General features: G+C 41.4%; 1 protein-coding gene across 1 annotated transcript in view; it reads right to left on the bottom strand.

Annotated features, from left to right (window-relative positions):
• BMP1 (bone morphogenetic protein 1) overlaps positions 1-15,773 on the bottom strand; it is a 102,599-nt gene that overhangs the window by 45,951 nt on the left and 40,875 nt on the right. The window contains exon 8 of the mRNA XM_075858861.1: positions 4,630-4,745. Coding sequence (XP_075714976.1) covers positions 4,630-4,745 — 116 coding nt within the window. The remainder of the gene's footprint in view (positions 1-4,629; positions 4,746-15,773) is intronic.

Below are 15,773 nucleotides of genomic sequence, written 5' to 3'. Positions count from 1 at the left end.
GTTTAAGGGGTAACTAAACTTTGAAACGTTTTTTTGACATGTCAGAGTGACGTCAGAAGTTTTGATCGGTGGGGGTCCAAGCACTGAGACCCCTACTTATCGCTAAATGAAGCCGCAGAGGCGCTCGGCTGAGCGATGTACCGCTTAGTTTCTGATTGGCTTTCGTTGGAAATTCGAACAAACTCTGTACGGACTCCTAGGCTTTCTATTCAGCTTGTACACTTATCGATCGAGCGCTTCTGTCGCTTCATTTTAGCAGTCGTGCGGGTCTCAGTGCTCGGACCGCCTACCGATCAAGACTTCTGAGATGTCACTATGACATGTCAAAAGTTTAGTTACCCTTTATAGAACACGAGAAAATAAAAACAAAAAGTACAATAATCATGAGCTTACTGAGTAACAGACTGGTACGAAAGGCGTGAGGACAATGCCCCGAGGGCTTACAAGCTACACGGGAAGGGGGAGGGAGACAGTATTTGAGGGTAGAAGCTGTTCTTTTGGTAGTATAGTGGCTGCAGAGTTGTTGCAGGTTGTAGAGTTCTGAAGAGACAGGTTTTCAGGTTGGTTTTGAAGGTTTAGATGGTGGGAGAGAGTTTGATGTGTTGGATTAGCGAGTTCCAGAGTATGGGGATGCACGGAAGAAATTATGTGAGGGGCAGACCAGAGCAGTGAAGGTCTTGTAAGGACCGGAGATTACATGTGGGGGAGGTATCAGGAGATTAAAACAGAGTTCAGGACGTGGACAGCTTTGTAGGTCATCAGTATTTTTAAATGAATTTGACGGGCAATAGGTAGTCGGTGATGGTACTGGCAGAAAGTAGAGGCGTAGAGGAACAAGGGTAGGGGTAGGTTATCCCGAGACGGCAGACTTGTGAGACTGGGGAAAGTGAGGAGACATTAAAGGTGATGGAAAGTTCTGGTAAGGGGATCAAGTGAGATGTGGGAAAGACGATTCATTTGTTTTGTCCACGTTGAGTTTTAGAAAGCGAGAAGAGAAGAAGGAGGAGGAGATCGCTGATAGACACTCTGGAACCTTGGATAGCAGAAAAGCAACATCATGGCCCAGAGAGGTAAATTTGAATATCATCATCGTAAAACTAGTATTAAAAACCATGGGATTTTATGAACTGTCTTAGGCAAAAAGGTATGGGTGAAGAGCTGTGGTCCCAGGACAGAGCCTTGAGGGACACCAACAGATAGAAGGCGAGTAGGAGGTATTGTGGGAGATACTAAACGTATGGTTGGTAAGGTATGAAGAGATCCAGGAGAGGGCCAAGTCTGTGATGCCAAGAAATTATAGGATTTGTAAAAGGATTGAATAGTCAACTATGTCAAATGTGGAGGACAGGTCTAGAAGAAGTACAAAATAATGTTATGAGATTTTGGCAGCTAAAAAGTCCTTAACCAAATTCATTGATGAACTGATAAAGAAATCGTGTGGTTGGAGGCCAGATGGTAGGTGGTCAAAAAGAAAGTTGGGTGAGAGGTGGGAGGACAGTTCAAGGTGGACATGTAGTTCAAGGAGTTGAGGCAAACAAAAGCAGTGAGATGGGGCAGTAGTTGGACAGAGGAGGGGTTGAGGGATGGCTTCTGAAGGATGGGCATGATGGATGCATGTTTTAATGAAGAAAGAAAGACGTCAGTAGTGAGTGATCTATTTAAGAGATGGGTTAAGGCTGGGATTAACACAGTTGTAATGTTGAGGATGAGGTGGGATGGGACTGGGAACAGGTGGTGAGGTGTAAGAGTAGAGTGAAAAGATTTTCATCAGTATAAAAGGTGGGGAAGAGCACTGAGCAGTTGTAGAGAAGAGTTGCGGGGACTGTAGGTTGAAGCGGTTTCTATTGTTGACGATCTTGGGTTTGCAAAGTCCTCAGTTGTGATGTTGAAGGGAGAACAGGGGTCAGAGAAGGGAGTTAAAATAATTGTTGTGGGATAGGGAAGATAATAGTAGAGAAATAGTCCTGTTTAGCAGAAGAAAGTCCAGATTTGAAGTTGAAAAGTTCTTGTATGTACGTTGTGAAGTTTTCCTAGGAGTGGGCTTTCTTCCAAGGTCTACAACTCTGGAGGACTGTTTCAGGGCTGCGCCGAGTTCTCTTGTGTGTGAGAGGAGCAACTGAGTTGAGAGCTGAAGTTATTGTGGTATAGTAAACAGTGGCAGCTTCTGCATCATAAAATGAATATATGGCAGAGAGTGGTAAGAGTCTGTGAATATCAAGAGATTTAAAAAGGCTCCTACGAGGGCGTGCTAGTGTGTGTTTGTGTATATATATATATGTATGTATGTATGTTTGTGTATATGTATGTATGTGTACGTATGTGTATGTATGTATGTATGTATGTGTATATGTATGTATGTTAGTATGTTAAAGAGGTTGATTGTAAGTAGATTTTGTTCAGATAGAGGGAGAGGCAAGTTTAAAAGGTAAGATAGGGAACAGAGGCGAAGAACTACAAGGTCTAGTGTGTGGCCCTCCTTGTGAGTGGGTCTGTAGAGGACAAAAGAAGGAAACAAGTGATAGCAGTTTGGAAGCACCAGAATGGGATGTGTCCATAGGGATTGCTGAAGTCACTTGTGAGGATAGTGGGGAAGTCAGTTGATAGGAAGTGTAGGAGTCAGGTGGTGACATGGTCCATAAAGATGCCCACTGGTCGGTAGATGATGACCACTTGGAGGGAGAATAGACGCAGAGTGTATAGAGAATAGAGGTGGAATTGGTTTGAGGGAGCAGTCCTCCAATGAGAAAATACAAACTCCTCCACGATGTTTGTTGTCGGGGGGAAACGGGACTAAACTGAAGGCCGCCATAAGAAAGTGCTGCAAGGGAACGCGGAGTCATGGTTGTCAGCCATGTTTCAGTTAGACCCAGGAAAAACAGGTAATGGGAAATATAGAGGTCGTGGATGAAGGAGAATTTATTGCATGCAGAAAGTACATTCCAGAGCGAGGGACTGAGAAGGTGCGGGTCAAGAAAATGCGTTGGAGATTTAGGGGGTACAAGTGTTTTTCTAAGTGGATTGGTACAACAGTGGGGATTTGCGGAGGGGCCCCGGGGATAGATCACCAGCAGTATGGAGAAGTAAAGAGAGGTATAGGAGGTGTGAATAGTATAGGACATGAAGTGGTTGTGTGTGTTTGGAAAATAAAGATTTAAATGTTCAAAAGGAGGTCGGCAGAGGAAGTCAGATGAGTGGGTAGAAGGGAGGGAGTTCTTTGCCAGTTCTGATATCATCATCATAAATGAGAAGGCTTATGCATTATAAGATACCCTCAAGAATATGCATAACATAGAGGTAGTGCCTGGGTTACTATGGGGCTGGAGGTGTGACCCGAAAAACTAAATCTTTTTCAGGGCCTTACAACGATTAGACATTTATAGCACCCACTGTTACTCTATTATGTGGCAGAATGGTCACTGGGTCCCTTCAGACATCAGGACTCAAGTGCGACAACAACCACTACACCCCTATAGTTATGCCCCTTTATGGGGCTATGGAGAGGACAGGCCCATGGGTAGTGTGAATTTGTGCACGTCTCCCATTCACTAAAACTACCACAATCTTAGCAAACAAGGAAGGGGTGTCAGATACATGCTAGGTCTTCCTTTCAAGGGTAAGTGGATTTGTTAGCCACTAAAAGAGGTGCTCCACTTTAATGTTTGCTATGGAGCCTCCATTTTTTTTGGGGGGGGGGGGGGGGGGGTGTTTGTTTTCTAAATGTTTTATCATAGATTATCACAAGTGTAAAAAACATGAAAACAAGAGAAGGAAACAGATAATCTAGTATCTGGGTGAGGCTATCATTTTCGACCATTCACTGCTCTTGACAGCTCGTTTAAGGGGGAGTTCACACAGAGTCTTTTGATGAGTTTTGACACCAAAACCGTGCCGCAAAAACGTGCCAAAAAAATGGCCGAACGCGCCTCCCATTGATTTCGATGGGAGGCGGAGGCATTTTTTTCCCGCGAGCGGAAAAAATGTCTCGCGGGAAAAAGAAGGGACATGCCCTATCTTTGGGCGTTTACGCCTCTGACCTCCCATTGACATCACTGGGAGGCAGAGAAAGCGTATCTCGCTGCGTTTTATGCCCGCGGTGCTCAATGGCCGCGGGCGAAAAACGCAGCGGAAAAACGCAGCGAAAATCAGTGTGCAAGCAGAGGAAAATCTGCCTCAAAATTCAGATTTTCCTCCTGGAAAAAACTCTGTGTGAACCCAGCCTAATAGTTAGGACGCCTCAATTTGTTTATATGCCAATTCACACTCTCAATTGAAAAATTATAAACAGAGGATATTAGTCACCTTGGATTTTATATATATATATACACACACACACATATATATTAATATTATAGAGAGAGAGATAGGTAGATAGATATCTTTTCTTATAAGCATGAACTTGTCTATGACTATTGAAAAACCTGGTCAGACGTAAGTACTAGTGACGTTTAGCTTGCATAGAGATCTACACCTCACTTATAACAGAAGATATAGATATAAGAAAACACACAATATCCTAGAAAATACCATCCATCAGATAAAATCCTCATGAATCTAGTAATTAAAACACAACAGTGGAAAAATGGCAAGACTCCGAGTAGGAACATAGCTATATGGCTGTATACTCTCTACCTTCTCTCCTGGGGTGACGGACAATCTCCATACACAGTGCTCAAATGCGGAGTAGCCATTCGGATAGCCTGGAGATGAGAAGTTTCCTTGACTGTCCTGTAGAGTCTCCCAACAGGCTGTAGAGACATATTAAAGAAATCAATCATTTTTATTATAGCGCCAACATATTCCAAATGGCTGCACATAGAAGTAGTCAGATCAGTCCATTCTCCATTGGGGCTGACAATCTAATTTATCTATCCGACACATTAGATACAAGAAATCACTAGGATCCATAGGATGCACACTAACCCTATGTAGATTTTTGGAGAAAATTCCTTCATCACCGAGGATGGAGACGTTTCTTAATAATGTAAGAACAGGGCAATTCTGCTATTCAACCGGTCTTACAAAAGCAGTAATGTTTACCAAGATGAATAAGGGTTAGGGTTCATGTTTTAAGAATGTAGGGGGATGGAGAAGATGCGGGATGGTGGGAAACAGCATCTGGAGAGTTAGCAATAATGGGAAGGTCATAAAAGGTGACGGCGAGGATTTGGGTGAATCAGGGACAAAAAACAAACATAACCTATTGTAGCAGGGGTGCAGTATGGAGCATCGCCTCCTACTACAGCTTAGTGAGAGATAATCTTACCGTATGGGAGAAGACAAGATTATGAATTTACTGGACAATAATGCCCTGTTGTGAATATAATCTGCGAAGCACACGTATTAAGGCGGACATAAATTATTTGATTTTTTTGTCTTATGACCAGGGCAAGAATTGAGAAATATGAACTGATAATCAGAAGTCTTGAGAAATCTAAAGGGATTTTTCAAGTCCTTGTGAGTTAATAATTCTTTACCTTTTCTCAAAGAAAGTGGAAGCATCAGACCTCCACACCACTAGTGGCACCCAAGAGCAGAGGTGTGGGCCTGAGAAGGTCAATTATAGGATCCAATAGTCACACAACCATGTAAATTTTCTACCCCTGAGGAAGTTACCATTTAGGGTGGGTATACGCATGCTCCCGATTTTCACATCGACATGGGGAGATATAGATTATATTATATATATATTTATTTTTTATTTTTGCTTGGATTGCTTGCCACATTGAGGCAGATTTATCAGGACGTGATCTTAATGTAAAGTGCACTGGAGCAAGATTCGCCTATTTATGGCCTCGCCCCTCATGATAAGCCCCACAAAAGAATAATAAAAAAATAAATAAAAAAAAGACTAAAGTAGCAAAATGTAAGTTAACAAATCTGGTGTAGATTTTTTGATAAATTCCCCCATTGTATATATTTAAAAAAAAAGTGTGTATATATATATATATATATATATATATATATATATATATATATATATATATATACATATATATATATATATATACACACATATACACACACACACACACACACACACACATATATATATTTTTTTAAACTCTGTGGTATTCTGCACTTCATGAATATAAATTGCGTGTGATTTCTTTGTTATGTATTTATTTTTTTTTTTAAATATGTTTTTATTCATTTTACAACATTTTTATCAACAACAGTACAGCATCCACATCAAGTTTCGATATTATACATGTCATATTAATGTAACAATTATCATGTTTTTTGCCAGGCCTCTTCTTACAGTAGCGCTCTTGTAGTGGTATACTGTTAAACTTAACTTTTTCAACACATATAGACCCGCCGCCTCTGCTTCCAAAAATGACCTGTCTCTCCCTGTCTCACTATCCCATGTCGTCTGGTTTCCTCATTAACCCCAAGCCTACAGTATAGCTCTCAAGGTATTATAATGGAGCTTCCCCTGATATTATTTGTTTTTGGTACCATGTTGTTGAGCAAAAGCACGTGCGTATCTTATCTTTAACATTCTGTGGTAACAGTGCGATGAATCCCTCCCATATCTGAAAAAAATTTTGGACCTGTTTTTCTTTGTGATGAGGCTTCTACCCAGTCCATTTTCATCACAAACGACAACTTGTCCAAAAAGATGCGGAAAGTTGGTGCCTGTGAGCGATTCCACACCTGTAGTATCGCTTTTCTACCCGCTGCAGCTATCATGTGTAGTATGCGAGTTTCCCTTCTAGTGTGCTCCTGCGGATCAGATTCCGTACTACCCAAAAGTGCCCAGGAGGCATTGCAGAGAAAAGGTCCCACTATATGATCTGTTGCAAATTTTTTAACGCTCTCCCAGAAGCTCTGAATCAGTGGGCATCTCCACATACAGTGGTATAAATTCGCCTCCGATTGCCCACACTTAAAACAGTCAGATGATGAGTAGATCCCCATTCTATGTCCCCTCTGCGGTGTGAAGTATGCTCTATGGACTACTTTCATCCACATTTCCATATATCTGGCCGATGGCAAAAATTTATATGCATCCATAGTAGCCTGCAGGATTACCGTGGGCGTCAGGGACGGGTCATCCTCCCTCCACTTCGTCAAGCCCACTTGTGTTATTGTATAATCTATAGGTGTGTGCAGGAGTTTATAAGAATTTGATATCTGAGCAGACCTCGACCCAGGGTTGAGTATCAGTCTTTCAAAATTCGACGTCCACTCCTTCTGGGATAGTTTACCCACTACCAAGGTTGCATAGCTATGTGCCTGTAAATAGTTAAAAAAAGGAAAAGATACCTTTGGAAATTTGTTTTGTAGTTCTGCGAGTGATAGCACCGTGTGCTGCGTAGAATGCAATAAGTTTGATATGTCTATTATGCCCCCTCTTTGCCACGTAGTGAATGTATGGTGGGAGTTGCCCCCCTGAAATTTTGGGTTTTTAACCAGAGTAAGGGATGGTGATATTTGTGGGTCCAGGTGTAATATCATACGCACTTTATTCCATGTTTTCCATATGGCCAATAAGGTGGGGTTCCCTTTTACCCCCTGAGGTATTTGTTCATAGGGTAAATGTAGCATGTTCAGAAGTGAGATATGCGGTATAAATGCTTGATCTATTCTCGACGTGGTGTAGTAGTCCGTGCGTTGTGCTCAGTCAGATATCACCCTAGCAAGGGTTGCCAGAGTATATGTGCGAACGTCTATTAGCCCGTCCCATAAACGAGAGCGAAAAGTGTTTCCAGAGCTTAATTGTTTGTTCTAGTTTAGAGATATATGCTGTGATATTATGTTTATATAAATTTTCCGGGTGTCTGGTTATCTGCACTCCCAGGTATTTAAGCCCTGTTACACACCATTTCAGGGGGCACCCTGATGTCCATAATGGTTTCGCTGGGCCCTTCAGTAGTAAAGCCTCACTTTTATCCATATTTAGTGTATAACCAATTCTACCAGTCTACCAATTATCTGTAGTTCCTCTAGTATCGGAGACAATCTGAATCTGGGGTTCTCAATCACCAGCAGAAGATCGGCATATGCTGCCACTTTAAGTTCACTGTTCCCGATATATATACCTCCAAATATGGATGAAGCCGATATATGGTATAGCAAGGGATCTAAGGACAGATTAAATAATATGGGCGAGAGCGGGCATCCCTGTTTCGTGCCCCTGAATATATCCAACTTATGGGAAAGATGACCATTAATAAGTAGCTGTGTGCCTACTTGTGATTGCAGCGAGTGCAGGTACCCCACAAAGACGTTCCCAAAATTTTGTCTGCTTAGCGTTTCCTCCAAAAAAGGCCAGGAGACTTTATCGAACGCTTTCTCTGCGTCTAAACTTAGCAGCATAGTTGGGGGATGGCCTTCCTCTTGTGCTTTTGTTATGTATTTTAAAAGGGGTTAGAGACAGGATTTCAAAATTGATGGCCTATCCTTTGAATGGGCCATCAAATATTAGATTGGTGGGCTCAGACTCTCTGCTACCCTGCTAATCAGCTTTTTAAAGGGGTGCGGTGCTCAGGTAAGCACTGCAGCCTCTTTACTTCGAGGTTCAGGCTGTTCGTACTTGCACATGCCATTATTTTCTATAACCTCTTTAACTTGGGTCTAAATTTGAGTGGGTGTTGCCAAATAATACCTCCATATGTAAGCAATATAGTACCGGCAGAGCAGAAGGGGTAATGGTAACATCCATAGTGGTCTACATTACTCATAGTTATATTCCATATTACATATTAACAGTAATACCCTTGGAGTTATAGAATGGTTTATGGGTTAACATCTAATATATCAGGTGGCTTAGGATGGTGAAGAGGTTACCTGTATTAATTGTTGTGGTCAAGGGCAGTGAAAGGGCTTCAAGTGTACATAGAATTTTATTTAATCTAGAACAGGTCCAAAATTCCATGCTAATTACTTTCATAACATATTTGTATAGGGAAGGAAGCTTAGAATTTCCTGATACATAGCTCTAAATCCCTTGCTTCTTTTCACACAGCCATAGAGTTCAATTACAAATTTCTGATGGTCTGCAGCAACCACCAGGGGGCGCTTACTGTATGTGGATTTACAAAGCTTCCATTGAACTCACTACTAGCTGTAGAAATCTGCATGTAGTGATCTCCCTCGCAGACTATTTGGCTAATTGATCACATGTGAAGATTGGTTGAGGAGGGGGGGCTAAACCAAAAGGATGGAAAGATGCGTTGTTTTTGGGCCAACACTAGGAAGTAACTTACTTGTCCTCTCTAGTATACGACAATTATAGGACTATAGTCTGTTCCTCAATGGGATGACTGGGAGTCATCTGAGTCAGACTGGTTGCTAAGGTTCCACTGACTATCAACTACAGCCTTTATATCGGGATTGTCAGGCAGTGCGTCCCTAGCAACCAGTCTCCCATCATTGATGCTAAACTAAAGGCACGGACAGGCAAAAAAAACTATGGGTCTCATGTACCAAAACAGTCTCTGAGAATAAATGGTCTTGTTACCCGTAGCAACCAATTAGAGTTCAGCTTCCCTTCTACAAACGGAACAGGAAAAATAAAAGAACTTTGAAAGTTTTTGTTGTTGTTTTTTTTTACTAAAAACGTTTTAATTTTAGAAATGATTGTTTTAAACAAGACCAATGTTTTATCAGTTACATTTAGAAAAAAAATTGTAGAATATTTAGGAGAAACAAATGAATAAATTAAACAAAAAGTTACATTTGGCTCTGCCGTTTCCCTGTATATAAAAGGGTAAATGAGGTGGCCGTCAGGGTTGCACTGACCATCTAATTACACGCTCCCTGTGGTATAACTACCGCCCTCACCCTTTCCAATAAGAGCTCTTTCTCTGGCTTTCATCCCCCCACCTTACTGTGGTCTCCCCTCTTTAAAAACATCACGGTCATGTCCAGATGTCACGCAGATGTTTCTACGTTATTTGTGAAAAATTCAAAGACTGACTGATAGAAATTGATCTAAATGATTACTGAACTCAACCAATTAAAATGCCAGTCCCCTTTAAGGCCTCATGCACACATCCATCACCGTTTTATCGGCCGTTTTTAACGGATCCGTGTGTCCGTTTTTGTTTCCATGTGGTTTCCATGTGCACTCTGTTTCCGTTTTACACGGACGTTGTGCTTCCGTTTGGATTCAGTTTTTCCGCTTAAAAAACGGAAGGTAAACTTCATTTGAACTTGTCACATGTCCCAGGAAACGCCCATAGAAAGGTTACAAGAAGTTTTTGGTGCTGTTTTCTGTAGCTTTCAGAGCATAGAGAACAGTTGAGATGACTCTGCTTGACTTGCTTTGTTTTTTTTGGAGTGAAATGTGTGCATTTACTTACTTATTTAGTGACGCTGGGCACTAGTTCCCTGCTGCCATCTGTTCGTCAAAAGCTCCTTGGCAAGTTCCTCCCACGCGGCGTCCTTTTTATAGCGGTCGTGGTAGCATTCTGCCCGCGTATCCCACAGTTCTGGGTGATCATGCACCAATGCTTCACTTCATGCACCAGTGCACACTTCCATCACCGTTTTCACAGCCGTTTTTGACGGATCCGTGTGCCCGTTTCAGCGGCCGTGTGATTTCCGTGTGCACTCCATGTTTCCATTTCCGAGCATGTTACTGTCCAGGGTGATGAAAGAGCATGGTTGTTCAGTGCTAGTCACTGTACAGGGTGCTGAAAGAGTTAATGGGCTGCACTGATCGTCAGTAACTCTTTCAGCACCCTGGATAGTACCTTGCTCGGCGCTCGGAAAATACAATTTTAATGAAATAAAAAATAAAAAAATAAGTTTATACTTACTTTTCTCCTGTCCGGCCTCCAGGGATGACGTTTCATCCCACGTGACCGCCTCTGCAGCCAATCACAGGCTGCAGCAGCCTCTGCAGCCAATCACAGGCTGCCGCGTCATACAGGAAGGTCGGACTGGAGGATGAAGACAACGACCGGGGTACGTATGAACTGCTTTTTATTTTATTTTTAATCAGCAGCCTCTTCTCTCTATCAGTGATTGATAGAGACAAGTGGCTGCCGATTAGTGTAATATTTTTGTAATGTTTTTCTGCCCGCCCGGCGGTTGCTAGGCAATGGCTCCGTCACACACGGACGCCTTCCGTGTGCCTTCAGTTTTTTGGACGGCCCCATTGACTTGTATGGGCCTCACGGTCACGGAATCTCGGACCAAAGTAGGACATGCTCTACTTTTGATCGGAACGGAGCAACGGGACAGTCAAAAAAACTGTGCATGGCCCCATTGAAATGAATGGGTCAGGGAGCTAGCCGTCAAAAAAACTGCTAGCACCCTGAAGAAAAAGACTGAAGTGGGCATGAGGCCTAAATGCTGTGTGTGTGTGTGTGTGTATATATATCTATATATATATATATATATATATATATATCTATATATATATATTTTTTTTATTTTTTTTTATTACAAAAATATGGTTTTTTTTTATATTTTGTCTTTCATTATCAGCTTCTTTTAATATGTGAACTGTTAAAAAAAATTATTCCAATGTTGTGTACGCACAGATGTTTAGCACTGAATGGTGGTATAATTTGGGCAGTGTTAGGCAGAACACCCAAACCCATCTTTTTCCTCCTTCCCAATCATGGGAGGCCTAGCCATACATTTGTTTTTTGCCCAGGGGCTTCCGCTAATCTTGATCCAGCCCTGCATAAGGGAATTATTATCCATAGAATTCCTTTTATAAGAAGTGGGAGCACAAAAATAGGGCAAAAAGATTGTAAGAAATCCCAATATTACCACAGCTAGTTCAAGAGAAAAGTGGAGCTGTTGCCCATAGAAACCAATCAGATTCCACCTCTCATTTCTCCTAGGCCCTTTGTAGCATAAAAGTAGCCATCTGATTGGTTGCTATGGTCCACTTTTCATATCTTATTCTGCTTGTGCGCTACCAAAGACACAATACAGGCTGCCATAAAACAAACAAACCAGTAACTTGTGTTCTGCAAATAGGGAAATTCATTTACATCTGCTCTATTGTATATTCCCTGCTCATAAAAAAAGTCAGTTCCGATAATACAGGTATATTAGGGAATTACTGCATATGCAATTATCATATTAAAAGTAAAGCTGTATCCTAAACCAATTTTGGGTAGAAAAAAAAAAAAGAAGTACAAAATACAATAAAACCAGCTTTACTGCTGCAAAAACAAAGGATACAAAGCAGCAAAGTCTACAGCAGAATTTTAGCAGCAGCTGATAAGCTGCAAAATGTTAAGTGCGCCATCTTTTTTTTATTTTTTTCCGGCTATCACAGCTATAAAACACTTATTGAGCGCAATTAATGAAATCCGTGTGACAGCGACAGCTGAAATACCATGATAGCCGAGAGAGGAGAATCAATGACATGCTGCTTGAGAAAACACAACTGCGCGCCGGTGCCCTTCGTCGAAATCTGAAGGCTAAACGCTGGCTGACCATGTCTGCCAAAAAACAAAAACAGAAAAAAAAAAAAATCTGCCCATGATTAAGCAGGGAAAACAAGAACAATGGGGGCGAGGAGTCGCAGTTGATCTGGATGGGTGGGGGTGAAGCGCACTTGTATACAAGGAAACTGCAGATACAGCAATTCCATAATATTATTCTACAGTATAATTGGAGCATGATTATTCTGGTTCATAGTCACCCTGGGTTTCTGTGGACGTTCCTTCTTTTTTTTTTTTTTTTTAAATCGGATACATTTTTTATTACATTTTTTCAAGTTTACAACCAAAAACATACAAAAATAAAAAACCTCCCCCCTCCAGTCCCCTGGTCCTTTATGAAAATGACATTTATCAGGTTCCAGTAGGAAAAGGTGGCAAATACATGCGACAATCCCAAAAATATTCAAAGGTATAGATCAAATTCAAGATCGGATTAGATATATAGTATTGACACATAACCGTTTGGCATGTTATAATCGCAGTGAGAGCACCGCTCAGGAGGAAAACGTAGGTGCAACCTCATGAAAACGCCTTCCAAGCTCCCCAGATCTTTTCAGAGCATTAAGGTCCTTTTACACGGGCCAATGATCGGGCAAACAAGCTTTCAGATGAACGCTCGTTCACGATCATTGCCCTGTGTAAACATGGAGACGATCGACCAAACGCTCATTCATCGGCTAATCACATCTTTTATGCAGTACAAAGTATTATCGTTGTCGGCAGCGCATCTCTCTGTGTAAACAGGGGGATGTGCTGCCGACTTGATGGAAATGTATGGGGACGAACGATCCTAGTAACGATCGCCCGACCCCATACATAACCAATCATTGCCCTGCCAAAGTTGAAAGGATTAGAGGGCAGGCCATTAGCCCAAATCCTGACTATAGGACAAGAGTATAAGAATTGTACCCAAACCATTGTTGCTTTACCAATATATCCACAGAATACATTTAAAGTTAATGGAAATAGCAGAAACGGATGGCCATAAAATATCCTAGGGTACCTACCCCAAGATATCTTATGGCTATCCGTTTCTGCCATTTCCATTAACTGTAAATGTATTCTGTGGATATATTGGTAAAGCAACAACGGTAAATGTGGAGTTCTCCACATCTGTAGATGCTTATTATTTGATCATTACAGAACAAGAACAATATATATAAGGGAGTTGCTATTTATGAAATTATCTAATATTAAAACGGTTGTCTGGCTTAGTAAAATACATTATTAGGATATTCTGAGGGCAGGTCCCAGTTCAGGACCTTCTATTAGCCAGAGTGAAGGAAGGCTACAAAGAGTGTCTCTTTTTGGAGGACCTGGCCTGTCCATTCATTACCTGGATAACCTATTGATTTCAATTAGAACTGTGTAATGCTTCATTTCCCCTGTGGCGGCGCTGAATAGAATTGAAAACTTGCTGCTGGGATCCCCAAGAAAGTACACCTGATCACTTGAGGTCCTCTGATCATTGAAGGACCCTTTTAACAAAAAGCTGACCACCCCTTTAAGTATACCTGTTAGGCTCCTTGTGGTGCAGCAGTTCAGACATTTCTTTTACACTGCACACATGTGGTAATTTTAAGTTCAGAATAATGCTGAACACATGTTGTGTGATCCTGCCAACTGGCCAGAGCACCGAGCGGCAGACTTCAAGTCCAAAAAGACCAAACATAGGATTTCTTTTGGCTTCATTAGAGGCTGTGAAAAATGACTGTATACACGGGCCAATACAGGTCATCTGTGGTCACTATGTTACTGCATGTACCAACACAATTAGCAGAGATATATATATATATATATATATATATATATATATTTTTTTTTTTATTTTTATTTTTTTTATTTCATAAATTTGTTGCAATCTGGACTGCAGGAAATCCTTTTGGAAAACAGGTCTCGACAATGGCTTTTTTATGCAAATAACATGTGTTAAGTTCATAGATATGTTATATATTGCCAAGGTCTATCCATTCTGCTTCTCCTTTCCTCCCCCTTAGGCCAGATTCACACGAGCATGTTCGGTCCGTGATATACGGACCATATGTTGGCAGTATTTCCCAGACCGTACACACTTCAGGGAGCAGCGTTCCTAGCGTCATGTATGACGCTAGGTCTCACTGCATCGCTGGAGGAAAACTGTCCTGTACTATAAATATGTTTTCAGTATGGGACAGTTTTCCCGCAGCGATGCAGGGACTCCTAGCGTCATAGATCACTATGACGCTAGAAGCCCAGCTACCTGAAGTGTGTTTGGTCCGGAAAATACTGCTGACATATGGTCCGTATATCATGCACCGAACATGCTCGTGTGAATCCGGTCTTATGCGGTTTCACTAAATTAGAGAAGCTGCAGCTGCATCCCCCACCTCCCCATCTTCTATTCAATGTTTTACAATTGCTGGTTTCTGATTATTTACAGAGATCCTATAGGCAAAGGGTAAGTGCAAACTGATGAAAGGTAAGGAAGATTTACCCCCCCCCCATATGATATATTACAACGTTTCATATATTCACACGTCCCACTGATTTCATGCACAATAAAAAAAAAAAAAAGCAGGATTACATCAAGGAACTTTTTAAGAATACATTTCACACAGGAAAGCTCCCGACGTACACGCGAAACGTGTCCATAGGGCTCCATTTGCCCGAAGGAGGCGAAAAGAGTATCCTTTTGGTCTCCGTTGGATTGATATAGAGCGATATATATATATATATATATATATATATATATATATATATATATATATATATCTCTATGAGAAAGGTTAAGATGTGAACCTTAACGTCGCTTTCTTGGTGGCGATTAAACCAACCTTTTTTTTTTTTCATCAAATCTTGAAGTACTTGTGCGGTTACCTGTCCTATGGTGTATATATATATATATATATATATATATATATATATACACACATATACACACACACACAACAGTACCCCGTAAAAGGATGTTTGCCGCAGTACAAGTTTTTTTTTTTTTTAAGATGGAAGCCTATGGATGACGTATGCCACAGATGCCATAATAGCCTATGGGTGATGGATGCCTGTGATGGATACCTAACAGTGGTATTCATTGCCCATAAGCTATCATGGCATCGGTCACAGCCTACGGTTAAAGTACAGGTCGGAAGCTCTTTCTGGCGTATAGTCTTAATGTAAAAAAACGTGATGTAACAAGCTTAAAAGGGTTTTCCCACGAGGGACATTTATGACATATGCACAGGATATGTCATAAATCTCAGATAGATGCGGATTCCACCTCTGGGAGCCGCACCTATCTAGATCGGGCCCCCCTAAACCCCATTCTAACTTTGTCTGCTATCACTGACTCCCGGCCACTTCCTGACTTACGAAAGC

This window comes from Rhinoderma darwinii, chromosome 3 (assembly GCF_050947455.1).
Source record: "Rhinoderma darwinii isolate aRhiDar2 chromosome 3, aRhiDar2.hap1, whole genome shotgun sequence".
Taxonomy (NCBI): domain Eukaryota; kingdom Metazoa; phylum Chordata; class Amphibia; order Anura; family Rhinodermatidae; genus Rhinoderma; species Rhinoderma darwinii.
The sequence above is the reverse complement of the archived record's forward strand: the minus strand, read 5'-3'. Positions and strand labels throughout refer to the sequence as shown.